At 39.9% G+C, this 15,004-nt stretch overlaps 2 protein-coding genes across 2 annotated transcripts in view; one reads left to right on the plus strand and one right to left on the minus strand.

The window, feature by feature from the left end:
- Positions 1 to 3,329: 3,329 nt before the first annotated feature.
- LOC143900413 (leucine-rich repeat-containing protein 57) lies at positions 3,330 to 7,286 on the minus strand. Its single transcript, XM_077411729.1, has 2 exons — positions 7,147 to 7,286; positions 3,330 to 6,234 (listed from the first exon to the last, which is right to left on the minus strand). Exon 2 carries the CDS (start codon positions 6,175 to 6,177, stop codon positions 5,461 to 5,463), a length of 717 nt encoding a protein of 238 aa, XP_077267855.1. The 5' UTR covers positions 6,178 to 6,234; positions 7,147 to 7,286; the 3' UTR covers positions 3,330 to 5,460.
- The window catches only part of C3g (C3G guanyl-nucleotide exchange factor), a 75,567-nt gene continuing 67,023 nt past the window's right edge, over positions 6,461 to 15,004 (plus strand). Inside the window, exon 1 of the mRNA XM_077411715.1 lies at positions 6,461 to 7,189. Coding sequence (XP_077267841.1) covers positions 7,156 to 7,189 — 34 coding nt within the window. The 5' untranslated portion in view covers positions 6,461 to 7,155. The remainder of the gene's footprint in view (positions 7,190 to 15,004) is intronic.

Genomic DNA, 15,004 nt, shown 5'->3' on the forward strand with positions numbered 1-15,004 from the left:
ACGTTTGCATCCGTATAAAAAAGTTATACAATTATTAACAGTCAACAGTTGTCCAATGAGTGATTCAATACGCATTAGAGGAAAGTCTGCATCGTTCGAGAAGCATATTTCTTGAAACATTCTTTCACGTAACAACTGTTATCGATGTAAGTTACGCGAAAACATTATTAAAAAAAAGAACATATGCTAAGCCCGTTGTATTTATCAGCGTTGCATCGCTTTATATAATTTAATTTTTATTTTCATTTCGATTTCAAAGTCCACCGAATTTATTATTAATTTTCGAAATTAATTATTAGAAATGGCCATGATGCGCATACTTTTTCGATTAACGTGGATTCTCGATTTAATATCATATTTTAAATATCACATGCGTCCAACTTATTATGAAAAAAATTCGCAAAATTGAAAATGTACCTATTTTAATTTATCTTTCACTGCAAAAATCACAACGTCTACAAGGAAAGAGCATTTAAATATGTCCGAAACAAGCTGCTGTTTTGCCGAAATGATTACTATGAAAGCAAAATGTAATTTTTATATTACTGATCTGGAGATTATCGGTTAAACTTAATTTTAGAAACAACAGAATCTTTATTTGAAATGAAAAATATTTTGAAATAAGCGTACAAAGCTCAATATTTATATCGGACGCCATAGATAGCATCGTTCCGTGATCTGACCACTCTGATAAATAAGCACTTATAAGATAGGAATGAAACATCAGAATATATATTTTAAACTTTTAAAGCGTGTACATTCGTGCGTGTAGATATTCAGACTTATGCCAAACAACAAAATAACATCTCAATAAAAAACAATATAGAACAATTTTATATATATATATATATATATACAGGGTGCCCCACAATTGTTGGTACTTTTTTCATATTTAGATAGAGCGAGCCAAACTGAGTCGAAAAGTCATGTACCATTTTACAATTTTCGCAATAGTTGACGAGTTATTAATGATTAAAAATCGACGTATTAGCCCGCCCACCGCCAAATCCAAGCGCGCGGCGAGATGCGGCCGCCCCGCGGTCGGCGCGCGGGCAGTTGTTTACTACAAGCGGCGATGATTACGCACGAACGGCGCGTAACGCCGGGCCCCTGTCCTAAGCGATGATATAGTTTCTCATCTTTTTTAAATAGAAATAAAATTTTCTAACAACATAGAAAATTTTTTTGTGCGTACGTATGTACATATGTGTGCACATGCATACACCAGGAAAATATCAATTCTACTGCTTAAAAAAGCGATTACTCAATTTACCTTTTTTTTTTAGTAAGTAACGGTTGTCTTTAAGCAAGAATATTTTCTTGATATTAGTCTTAAAATGTACAAATTTTAGAAAGAGTCTTTATTATGTACTCGAAAGAAGAATTTATACTCCTTCAAAGAACATAATAAAATTTTATCAAAGAAAAGTCAAAATAATAAATAAAATAATATGAGGACCCTCGAGATTAAAATAGGAGAAGGCTATGAGGGTCAGACGCAGATCACAGTGCGTAATATCAGAAATAAGTGATTTATTCGTCGTTTTGATACATTACATCGATCCGTACGTTTCGGCTCAGTTTTGAGCCATCTTCAACGGTAGTTACAAAAATTAAGTTACACGTTCTCCGTACCGTATGGTGAGTTTACTGATTCAAAGTATCAGAAACATAGACCAATTGATCCATATCTGTAAATTTGTTCAATTAATGTTGAGATATTAAAAAGATCCCTTAGGAAACTCACCATTCGGTCTGAAAAACGTGGAATACAGAGCCATGTATACATAATGAATACTCTCTGCGAGAAAATTTGACGATCTTTATCGACACGACACATGCACAGCAATGATATGAAAGGTCTTGCAAGAAGAGGCATGTCGTAGGTCAACACACCGGCGAGGATTATAACAAAGCACGATTTGACACCGTCTCAAAATGACACGGATTTTTTGCATCATGCATATGTCACGGTTTTGAGCAAATTGTAATCCATGCTCATGAACTTTGGTCGTTGGCAAATCGGGGTTTTACTATTGGTACATGCAATATTGTGACGGTGTCAAATCGTGCTTTGTTATAATCCTCGCCGGTGTGTTGACCTACGACATGCCTCTTCTTGCAAGACCTTTCATATCATTGCTGTGCATGTGTCGTGTCAATAAAGATCGTCAAGTCTTCTCGCAGAGAGTAGATATTCATTATGTACGCATGGCTCTGTATTCCACGTTTTTCAGACCGAATGGTGAGTTTCCTAAGGGATCTTTTTTTAATATCTCAACATTAATTTTAAACAAATTTACAGATATGGATCAATTGGTCTATGTTTCTGATACTTTGAAGTAAACTCACCATACGGTACGGAGAACGTGTAATTAAACTTCTGTAACTACTGCTGAAGATGGCTCAAAGCTGAGCCGAAACGTACGGATCGATGTAATGTATCAAAACGACGAATAAATCAGTTATTTCTGATATTACGCACTGTGATCTGCGTCTGACCCTCATAGCCTTGACTTCTCCTATCAAAATAATTAGCAAATTGAATTTTTGTTTTAATTTTGTATTCTTAACTGAAGAATTGAATAATTAGAATGTAGAATATTATTTATTTTAAGTAATATTATCAAGAAAACATTTTTTGTAAAGATCATCGTTACTTAAAAGAAGAGAAAACTGAGTCATTGGTTTTCTTAGCACTAGAATGATATTTTTTTACGTGTGCGTATACGGCACGCAATTTTACTATTTAATATCATCATAAAAATTCTATCAAATTAAATCGATACTTAAAGAAAAGAAATTATTATTATGTCTAGACATACTTATAATTTATCGAATTATTATTAAGCTATAATTGAAAATGCAGAATTACAATTATGTCTAGAAAAAATATTAATTCTGAATTTATTTTACGTTATGACATAAACAATTTTCGGGAATTAAAAGTATGTACATAATTGTAATTCCCGAATTTTACTTATGTACGCAATTTTAATACTTGAATTTCTATTATGTACACACAATCGTAATTCTGGAATTACTTTTTTTCTTTTGGTAAGTAACGGGGTTCTTTAAGAAAGAATATTTTCTTGATAATAATCTTAAAATGTATTCATCACAAATTTTAGAGAAAGTCTTTATCATGTACTGGAAAAAAGAATTTATACTCCTTCAAAAAACATTATACCATTTTATCAAAGAAAAGTCAAAATAATAAGCAAATCAAATTTTTGTTTTAATTTTATATTTTTAATTGAATAGTTAAACAATTAGAATTTAGAATATTATTTGTTTTAAGTAAAGAGAGTGATGAGTGTATTTTAAGATTATTATAAAAATAAAATATTCTTTGCGAAGATGACCGTTAAAAGAAGGGAAATGGAGTAATTGGTTTTCTTAGTACTGGAATGATCAGCTTTGAGCCATCTTCAGCAGTAGTTACAGAAGTTAAGTTACACGTTCTCCGTACCGTATGGTGAGTTTACTGATTCAAAGTATCAGAAACATAGACCAATTGATCCATATCTGTAAATTTGTTTAATTAATGTTGAGATATTAAAAAGATCTTTTAGGAAACTCACCATTCGGTCTGAAAAACATGGAATACAGAGCCATGCGTACATAATGAATATCTACTCTCTGCGAGAAGACTTGACGATCTTGTCGACACGACACACAATAATATGGAAGGTCTTGCAAGAAGAGGCATGTCGTAGGTCAACACACCGGCGAGGATTATAACAAAGCACGATTTGACACTGTCACAATATTGCATGTACCAATAGTAAAACGCCGATTTGCCAACGACCAAAGTTCATGAGCATGGATTACAATTTGCTCAAAACCGTGACATATGCATGATGCAAGAAAACCGTGTCATTTTGAGACGGTGTCAAATCGTGCTTTGTTATAATCCTCGCCGGTGTGTTGACCTACGACATGCCTCTTCTTGCAAGACCTTTCATATCATTGCTGTGCATGTGTCGTGTCGATAAAGATCGTCAAGTCTTCTCAGCCAGAGAGTATTCATTATGTATACATGGCTCTGTATTCCACGTTTTTTAGACCAAATAGTGAGTTTCCTAAGGGATCTTTTTAATATCTCAACATTAATTGAACAAATTTACAGATATGGGTCAATTGGTCTATGTTTCTAATACTTTGAATCAGTAAACTCACCATACGGTATACGGAGAACGTGTAACTTAATTTCTGTAACTATTATACCGCTGAAGCCTAGATGGCTCAAAACTGAGCCGAAACGTACGGATCGATGTAATGTATCAAAACGACGAATAAATCACTTATTTCTGATATTACGCATTGTGATCTGCGTCTGACCCTCATAGCCTTCTCCTATTTTAATCTCGAGGGTCCTCATATTATTTTATTTATTATTTTGACTTTTCTTTGATAAAATTTTATTATGTTCTTTGAAGGAGTATAAATTCTTCTTTCGAGTACATAATAAAGACTCTTTCTAAAATTTGTACATTTTAAGACTATTATCAAGAAAATATTCTTGCTTAAAGACAACCGTTACTTACTAAAAAAAAAGGTAAATTGAGTAATCGCTTTTTTAAGCAGTAGAATTGATATTTTCCTGGTGTATGCATGTGCACACATATGTACATACGTACGCACAAAAAAATTTTCTATGTTGTTAGAAAATTTTATTTCTATTTAAAAAAGGCGAGAAACTATCATCGCTTATAGGACAGGGGCCCGGCGTTACGCGCCGCTTGTAGTAAACAACTGCCCGCGCGCCGACCGCGGGGCGGCCGCATCTCGCCGCGCGCTTGGATTTGGCGGAGGGCGGGCTAATACGTCGATTTTTAATCATTAATAACTCGTCAACTATTGCGAAAATTGCAAAATAGTACATGACTTTTCGACTCAGTTTGGCTCGCTCTATCTAAATATGAAAAAAGTACCAACAATTGTGGGGCACCCTGTATATATATATATATATATATATATATATATATATATATATATATATATTTAAATATATTATGCCCTTGTGTGTGTGTGTGAATTTCAATAATCGAATATCAGCGATTTAATACTTCGGTCATTAACGTTTATCGACGTGTATTTCTGACTCTCACGATTATTTATAAATCGTATAGATATAAACAGTCTGGACTCGGATTGCTATTATAACAATTTACCTTGCAAAAAAATTTAATTTAACATTTCCAAATTGTAGAATCTTGTAAATCTTTTATAAATTTTAATATATTCTCAATCTTTTAAGTATCCGCGTATGTCTGTTTCCTCTTACGTGTCAAACGACACAAAAATGCCAGATAATTAAATCTTTTTTCTCTCGGATGCTGTCCATATCAGTCACGTTTGGTAATAATCTCAATGTACAGACTCATCAAACAATTTCATACATATAATACAAACATTATTCTTTCCCAGTAAAAAAAAAAAAAAAAAAACGATTCTTCAGAACATCTTCTTCTTGACCGCCGTGTAGCGTTCCACGTAGGTGTCGTAACCCTCCAGGTCCGCGAACCGCTTCATCTCGAAGAGATTACCTTCGAGCGCTAACATCGAAACCTTGGAATCCTTGAGGAGTCTGAGGGGTATCGAGCTCAGCTGTAGGCAGTTCTCCTCCAATCGCAGGGTCTTCAGTCGCGGGCAATCCGCCAGCTTCTCGGAGATGGTGGCGATTTGGTTCTGATTGAGATTAAGCTCGATCACGTGAAGGCCGGCGGCGGCGTCCGGCACGATGGTGAGCCGATTCTTGGACAAATCTAGGACGTCCAGGTGCCCGAGGCCGCAGAACATGAGCGGGAAGTCGGAGATCTGATTGTCGGACAAATTGACCTGCTTCAGGCGGCTCAGATTCGCCAGGGACGACGGGATCGATCTGATCTGATTCGCGGCGCAGTTCAGGCCCTCGAGCTTCTCGAGCGCGCCCAGGGTGCCGGGCAGGGCGGTCAGCCGGTTGTGGCTGAAGTTGAGCTGTTTCAGCTGCGCGAAGTCGCCGATCTCGTTCGGCAGCGTCGCGAAGCTGTTCTCGGACAGGTCGAGGGTGCGCAGCGTCGGCGCCAAGTCGCGAAGCTGCCGCGAGAACTTTTCCAGCTTGCACTGCGACAACTTCAGGGTGGCGGTCTTCTCCGCGGTCTCGTAGTGCCTCTTCGCGGCGGAGTTGCCCATGTCGATCGCCTCAGGGTCTCGATATCCTCGCGGGCGACAACTGTGCGGGCCTTTCCCCTATCAACGAGCGTGGTGAACAAATTAATTTTTGTCGTAACGTATATCGTATATATCGAGTGCCGTTTTCAAAGTGGAGCGCTTGGCAACTGTTTCTTTTTTTTTTAAATTCGGGTAAGAATCGCGCTCTCGGATTGTTTCGAAGTGCATACGATCGAATTCTTATTTCGTTTGTTTTTCTTTCAAAAAATTAAATATGATCCTCAAAGATATCTATATATACGTATAATCGTTTGTGCGGGGAAACGAGAAAGAATATGCGACGCGCGCATAAGTTCGAAATAATCGAAATATTCCAGGAGACGCGCGAATCCCGACGATCTCCGGAGCGAGGCAAAACTTTTGCGGGGGACTGTAAGCCGTTGACGCGACTCGTCACGCGGACTGTACTACCGCCCGTGACTTTTGCGCGGCGCCGTACCGGCGCGCGCGCGCGGTCGGTGCCGTCGGTGGCTGTGTTCACTCCGTACTCTCCGTGTAGCGCGAGCTCCGGGGCGACGTTCCGTCGCGCACGGTGCGACGTTGAGCAACGCGACACGCGTTGCGTCTCGTTCTCGCGCTTCGCTCGCACGCGGCACCCGTGTCCGTCCGCCGTCGACCGTCCCCGTACCGGCGCGGCGTCCACGTTACGGAGCAATAACACAGGGAGTGAAATGTCACGCGATTGACAGCGCGTCCGCGTCCGCCATCGCGTAGCGGCCCGCCCCCGGTTTCGCCTCCCCGCCGCCCGATGGCGGGTCGCGCGCGCGCTCGACCTGCCCGAAAAATGGCCGACAAACGAAGATGTAGCGATGCGCGTCGGGTTTACAACAGACCGAAAACGCCGCGGCAGCCTCCAGTGCGTGGTACGCGATGCGGCGGTGCGCGGAAGTGGTGAGATAGTGAGATCGACGTCACCGGCGAGCGACGTACCGGGTAACGATGGCCTCCACGCCGAAGACGGAGAAGCACGCAGGTAAGATAACCCGCGCTATACCCGTTGACGATGGACTGACGGGCGAGCGAGCGAGAGGGAACGAGCGCGCGCGCGCGAGAAAGAGAGAGCGAAGAGGAACGCGCGCGAGAGAGAGAGAGAGAGAGAGAGAGAGAGAGAGAGAGAGAGACTCCGGGACTCCTTCCTGGAGAAAAAACGGACGTCGCGCGCGTCCTACGACCGTGTACGCGCACCACTTGACGCGTCGAGCTCGCTTATCTCGAGGCGCCGCGCCGCCCGCGCCGGTATCTCGGAACTCGGCCGACTTATCAAAAGCGTGCAATGTAGTAATCGGTGGCGTTAACCCGACGACGCTACCGGATGCGAAATGTCAAAAGCATGGCATATTATGTGTACCGCATGTCCGTCGTGCACGCGTCTGATTTTTTTTTTCTCCCCCCCGAGGACCTGGAACGTCCCAGGATGTCCGTCGACATGTTTGCGATAATGACTGACAGACGCGTCGAAGAAAAAGAAGAAAAGGCACGATCTGCTTTCTCACGAGAAATCCTCTATCTCCTCGGGATGAAGAACAAGGTCGATAATCTTGGCTCGCCCTGATGGTTCATGGTTCTAATTTGCGCCTCATGATTTCGTGTTCCTTCCCGATTAGTCATATAGCCGCTCCAGCCGCAGTCGAGTGTACCGATAGCTTTTGGGTCGATCCAGCTTGAGCAAACAATTCGATATTGTTTTCCGTGATAGAAAGACGAGGAAACGGACGATATTTAGTTAGCCGGAGTTATATACCTGATAGCTTGGGGATCGATCTTCTCCGAGGGAACAATTCGACGAGCAACGATGGGTTTCTACGATAAAACGAAGACGAAGAAATGATATTTAGTTAGAAATAGATTTAGCCAGAGTTAGGTCCAATTGTAAGGTGAATTTTTTCCGGCCCGATCGAATAGATTGCTCGTCGACGAACGTCGTGAACGAGCGACCTTCTTTGAGAAGCGCAATTAAATTCACCGGGATTTGATTTTGAATGTGATACTTTGAGAGATATTTACGCAAGCAAGTAGGTCTCGCTTTTGTAAAGAACGCTCTGTTTCTCCGAGGGGCGCGATCCAGCTGTTTTCGCAAGCTGGCATAGGCACGCCGCCCTTTATTTGCGAGGCTATACGAGCGCGCGAAAAGCGAGTTGGAACGTCGCGGAAAGAGCCGCGATATCTTAAGAGATATCAAAATGTAGAAGCGCGAGACGCGACATAATTCTCTCCCTGTATTCGAGAAACTCGTAACGAGCAACTAAATTTATTTATTTTTATGTATCAGGTTAGTTATTGTAACAGTTCGGTACATGATTTTATTGCGTACTAAATTGTATAATAATTCGACAAACGCGATATGTCACATATGACCTCACGTGATCCAGAAATAGCTCGAAGAAGAATTAAAATAAGATAACAGATTGGGAGAGGGAAGGTTGAACACCGATTAAATGCGCGTCTCTGACTGAACTTTAGCTTCAAGGCCGTTTCCTCTTTTTCTCGTGGAGCATTTCCAGCGCGGAATCGTATTGGCTGTAATAGCGGCGAGCCAGAGTGGAGTGTGTCAATAAACTTTGCACGCGTCCCAGACTACTCCGGACAGACCCCGGATTCGAACAGCTGCGGCCGTGTCGCGAGCCTTCCGTCCCACAATTCGCCCCTACCGAACACAAAGACCTATCCCACCCACCCTGCCCCTGGCCTGACCGAGACCGACCGTATTTTTCGTGGCGATTACGAGTCCTTTCTCCCTACGTCCTCGTTGACGGCCCCCTCTTCCTCGAGTGAACCCCGAACACGCCCCTCTCTGTGCATATTTCTCGTTTTGTTGTCGTTTCCCGCCCCTTGGCACGAAGCGTTCCTTTGGTCTCACATATAGGTCCTGTACCCTGCCGTTTTTCAAAATCGTGATTTTTTGCTATTTATAACACAAAGTTTTAGATTCTCCGAGATTAAAAATAAATTACGGTCATTCAGACATCGTACGAGAAAGTAAGATAGAAATCGTGAATTATTGTCACGATTTGGTATTTTATTTTTAATTAGTGATATAGACAAATGATTAATAATTAATTTATAATGATGTAAAACGTAACAGGTGCACAATTAAAGATTTTACAGCAGCTAATGGGTTAATTACATTTTAGGTAATGTCAGGTAGCAATTAAATGTGACTTGATTCTTTCAGTAGAATAATTTTCCAGAGAAGAAAATATATAATTTGTATTTTTACAGCAGCTAGATATTTCAATACTTTGAATGTGCAATATATCGATATACGTATATAAAGTTTAAGCTCTCCGTATTACATCTGATGTACGCAGAGTGAACGTGCTATTGTAAAAATTGCGCGTTCTACTGCTATTTCAGATTCCGCGTTGTCAATAATGTCGATATTTCAGAGAGCTTGCGAGATATTTCATTCCATGTGTCTTTAAAATTTCTCGTTGCATCTCCGTTATACTATCCGTATATATGTAACGCCGAAGGGAAAATATTGGAAAAAAACATCCATTTTTCTCTCCATATCGCGCGCGCAAGTTCGCGTGTCGCATACGAAATCACGAATTTCTATTAGAAGCGGATAAAACGTTGGATCTGTCGGACGATTAGATTTTGATAATGCACACAGGTGTAACAGGTGTAGCTTTATCGGAGCTGATACGTTTCGACCTTGAAAAGCTGATGTGCGACGGACAGAGGTACTTAAGTAAAAGGGTGGGTTCGATCAATTTGCCGGGTAAAACTAAGGACAATTAACCCTATACATCATCTGCTTCACGTAATTGCGTTTAATTCGAGTTGATCTGTTGGCCGCCGCGCAATTGGTAACGCGTTTGTCGGGGTTCGGACGTTGCTTTTTTTTTCTCGTTAATTATCCTCTACATTTCCCCTTCTAAATGAATTACTTCGCGTTTAATCGCCCCGAGCGCAACGCGGAAGCATTGTTCGTATATTCGAGGTTTTCCAAGTTTTAATCGATTTTAAAAATACAGAGTAAATTTCATTATATCCAGAAATAACGCTTGATAGAAAAAAATCTCCGATATTTTTCATCGGTTGCGACCGTAACGATTGTCGAGTGTATTTCGCCTGAAATCTCGTTTGGACGTTAATTTCTTTTCTCTCTCTCTCTCTCTCTCTCTCTCTCTGTCTCTTTGAAACAGGAATATACCATATTACATTGTGATTTTATTGGCCGGTGCCACGAGCGGAATCAATAGTAAATCTGCCGCATAGCCGCGACGTAGTAGTCTCGTCTGAATGGCGGACTCATTAAATTTCCAACTCTAGGAGAGGGTTAGATAGTCGCATTGAAATAATTCTACAGTGGCAAGTGCACCATGTTGCGCGGCAAACGTATGACGATGCTGCCGCGATGAATGCCGTCGACAATACCTCGTCCCGACACTCGAGTAATCTTACGCGGGAGTGGCGCGCGGAGAGGGCGAAGTGATACAGCGGAACGGAAGGTGGAAGCGCGAGATCGGGATCCCGTCGGATCCATTTCATCTCGTCGGATCTTTCGTCTCTGTTTCGTCACTATTATTCCATTATGGCCTTTGTACGCGGTTGCTTTAGCCGTGCCGCTGCCTAATCCGTATATAGACTCCTCCCATATCGTTACTGCGACTGCGGAAAGCTTCCGCTGCTAATAATAATCGTCGCTAAAAGCCTTCGCGTGCTCGCAAAGTAAAAATTCTCGAAATTCGTGCGTTTTAAGGTATAAATTCGCGTTTCTCTAGACGAAAGATAGTCTTGTCCCGCCGGATAACGAATCGTTTATATATAAACGCGAGAACGACGAACCTTTTCTATATATACGTGTGTCATGAAAACGGTAACGTGCGACTCGCGTATCTCTATAATTGTTCGTAAGACATAAGCATAATGATTTCGAAGCGTACATAATTAATGGTTAATTGTATGTATAAGAAGATATTGCGAGTGTGCGGTAATGAATACCGTCTCCGAATAATTTATGAGAGTATTTGCAGAAAATCGACATTGCTTAACAAAAGGGATTTACTGGGGACAAAACATTTACAAACGTTTTTAACCAGAAATAAATATTAACTTGTATACGATGAAATAATTATGTACAACGAAGAATTGGCTTGAGAATAATTCCCCCTGCAAGTGTTTATATACTGACTGATTAATGATTGTTGCTGTATATTCTTATTTTAATACGGAGATTTGTAAATAGTTGAATCGTTACTGCGAGATATATGAGAGATAGGTAATACATGAAATCCATATGATGTAAAAAACATTTCTAAACATTAGAATGGTAGCAGAATTGCAATTAGTGTGGTATGCGGTAGAACATGCTTTCCTCGATAAACCTCTATTACCGCAATTATTGCGCTCTATAAATTTTTATTAGTACCGACGCGATATCAAAAGAGTACGAGAAACGTTTGAAGATTAACGGAAATGTACGTTCGATCTTCCGCTTCCTTGCGTACCACTGATAGATTGCACTTAAAAATTATCGATGCGCTAATTCGCATGCAAAGTGCGACGTGATGATATATTTTATAGCTTTTCATAAAATATGTTCGATTTCGAAAAGGAAATTTCTTTTAGAGCACTTGAGTTTCACGATTAAAATCCCGTCAAGATCTCCAGGAAGCGATTTCAAAATTATGACGGACAAGTAGTCATAAAATCGAGATTTCCATAAGATAGATGCTAATTAAATAATATATGCATATATGTTAATCGCTTCTCGGTCTATAAAAGACTTTCGCGATCTCTATATGCTATCTTTGCACTTTCTTTTTTTTTTTTAACATATTTAACCGTTCCTTTCTCTGGAAAAATCGAAGAACGTATTTTAAATGTGATTACTCGCAATTCGATATGCAATTCGATTGCGAAAAACACCGCTAATTAGCACAAGCTGTACAACAGTTATATGTAAACAGAAAGGAAACATTCTCTATTGCGGTACAGAGACGAACAGCGGCAAGACGAACGCGGTCGCCTCGCAATATTTCGATTTCATTCCGCGAACGTCTACTTATGCTTCGCAATATTTCTACGGCACACACGTGATTTAGCGCCTTTATTGGATTCGATCTGTCCGCGCGAGTCGTTTAGGAACCGCAATCACGCGCAGTCAGCCTTCCGTTCCTCCGACAGTCCGATCTGCCAATAAGGTAAACGGCCCAGTTATAGGCACCTTTATAGCAGCGGCCCTGATTTTCTATTATTTACGAACGCGATATATTGTTAAACCCCAAACAAACTATTTTAACACGTGCATTAAAGCTTTCTGAGTAAGATTCACCTATATTTTTAGTTAAATCATTCAGTTCTAATAAATAAATAATTATTTTTATAATGCTCGTTACTGCCGGCGTTTTTGGCACTATCGAAGTGCTCTGCCGCACTTTATGGCACCAACGGGCCCAATTTTCGGCACTTCGAGACGTCACAGTTACTTAAATTGTCCTGCGTATAATTTTAGCTGTAATAATCAATGTTTAATTACTAATTAGCTCTCTGGAAGGTATTATATTTTGCCAACCTCTATGCAAAAACTACATATAATATAAGATGTATGAGATAAAATTAGCTACCTTCGAAGAGTCCAAAGTCTCCATCACTTTTTTCTCTATCTGTGCTTAACTCTGTTACAACAGATTTTTTATATATTACTTTAAAATACAAAAAATAAGATAGGTGAAAATAAAACACAGAAAACAAACTTTATCTGTAGCGTAAAAAGTGTCAAAATGTGTTGAATAATTAATAAATTTCAAACAAACATAAAAATTCCTTAGAATTATTTTTTTCATAAAAAATGTTTTTTATTATAAATTTTCGAGTTACAAGTATAAATAAATCTACCTCAATTTTTAGAATAATAAAGCAAAATTGATGATGCAACATATTACAAACTCTGTGCCAAAAAGTGAAACATAACCTTCATTACGTGACGCACTTCTTGGCATCGGGAATTTAAGGGAAAAACTAACATACAGATAAACTATTACTTATCTAATCGATAATGTGATTCGTGCTGAACATGTTCATATAACCATTATGACGTTTTAACACTTACATAATACTAAAAATCAGCAGTTTGACGTTCGCTACCACTAAGGTGTGTCACCTAGGAATGCCCTTCGGGAGCCACTGAAACGCGCGAGTCGCCCCATTCACTGTCGGTAATTTAAGTATGAAAAATTAAAAAAAAAAGTGTTTATGCAATAATCAACAGTAAAAAACGCTCTTTAATTTGCTTGTAATTTTTTTAATATTTGACGAAAACTTTATTTATTACAAATATAAATGTACCGTCGGTGCCGGAAACTAGGACAGTGCCTGTAACTGGGCCGTTTACCTTATCTATGCAAATACGCGGCCGAGTTGTTACAAACCTCGCGTCGACCAGGCTGATGATGCAGAGCCCGTGCCAGAAACACGCATTCGCAACGCCAAACGCTGACGATGCACATCGCGGTAACGTTAACTCAACGATTCATTAATATGCAATCGTTTTCGCGTTAACGCCGCGACCGCGCAAAACACAAGAAAAGGAAAAGAAGAGGAGAAAAAATGCACTCACGTGTTAAAACTAGTTCACGCGCATATTACCGTTGATCCTGCTTACAATCGGAACTACAAACGCCTACGATTTTCCGCCTCGATTTCATTCTTGCCGCGATTTTGAAACAATTACGCAAAGGGAAAGATCGAAACTTGAAGTGCGTGTTGTTGGCCCGTAAAAATATATTTGTATTTATCTTTCTAGATTATCTTTTCCGTTTTATTTATATGTTTTAAATGTAAAATGTATTCTGCATGCGGCATAAAACAAACAATACAGATCAGATTCGATCCAAAATGGGTATCCAAAATACTAATATACATATATTTAGTTTAAAATGTTTATAATAAATCAGTACCTCGTTATATCAAATTTGTGCAACGTCTCGAGTTGCAATTGATTAGCTCTCATTGGCGCTTGTTTTATCATCAATATCCTGTTACTTAAATAAAGATAATGAATTGATTTTAATCAAGAATAATATAAATATATCATAATAAAATATCGAAAGTGCATGTATATTTTGGGTTACTTTCGTGCACGCGCGGCGCACTTGGATATCTCGGGATCCATCGAGGCTGCGAGGCGCGGACGTTCACTGTCGTTTTCCCATGCGAGCCAATTCAGCGTGCAATGGCGATGACAATACTAGTCTTAACATCAGCATGAGCGATACTTCTTCTCACATACTAATACAATGCAAGTAGCGATGGCAATAACATCAGTCTCGCGCAAGATCTTTGCAAAGATTATGCAACAAAACATCACTAACAAGCCTTTGTTTTTAAGGAAAAACACGATGTAGGGATACAGCGCTTTCAGACAAGTTATTTAATATGCTTGGTTCGTTCGAAAATCTCAAGTACGATACGCAATGTACAATTAAACCTATTTTGATGTGTATATTCAATTCAATAATTTTCGAAGCAAAAGAGAAAACAATTTATGTTCGAAAAATGGAATGGTCTGAATAGAACGTCCTCGTTCATCAAGGATTTTCGTCAATCCTCCGTTGAGCGTTCACGGATTAATTCCCGATAGTGAAAAGCCGGTTCGATCTCAAGTACGATACTGACAATTGCTATTTCGAGTACGTCACAATTTTCGGGGGGGAAAAAAAAGAAGAAGCGATTTATGTGCGAAGAACCGAGTGAAATGGTCCGAATAGAACGTCCTCGGTCGCGTCAAGAATTTTCGTCAATCCTCCCCCCGTTGAGCGTTCACGAATTAATTCCCGAT

This window comes from Temnothorax americanus, unplaced genomic scaffold (genome assembly GCF_048541705.1).
Source record: "Temnothorax americanus isolate GAGA-0224 unplaced genomic scaffold, ASM4854170v1 Scaffold3, whole genome shotgun sequence".
Classification (NCBI taxonomy): Eukaryota; Metazoa; Arthropoda; class Insecta; order Hymenoptera; family Formicidae; genus Temnothorax; species Temnothorax americanus.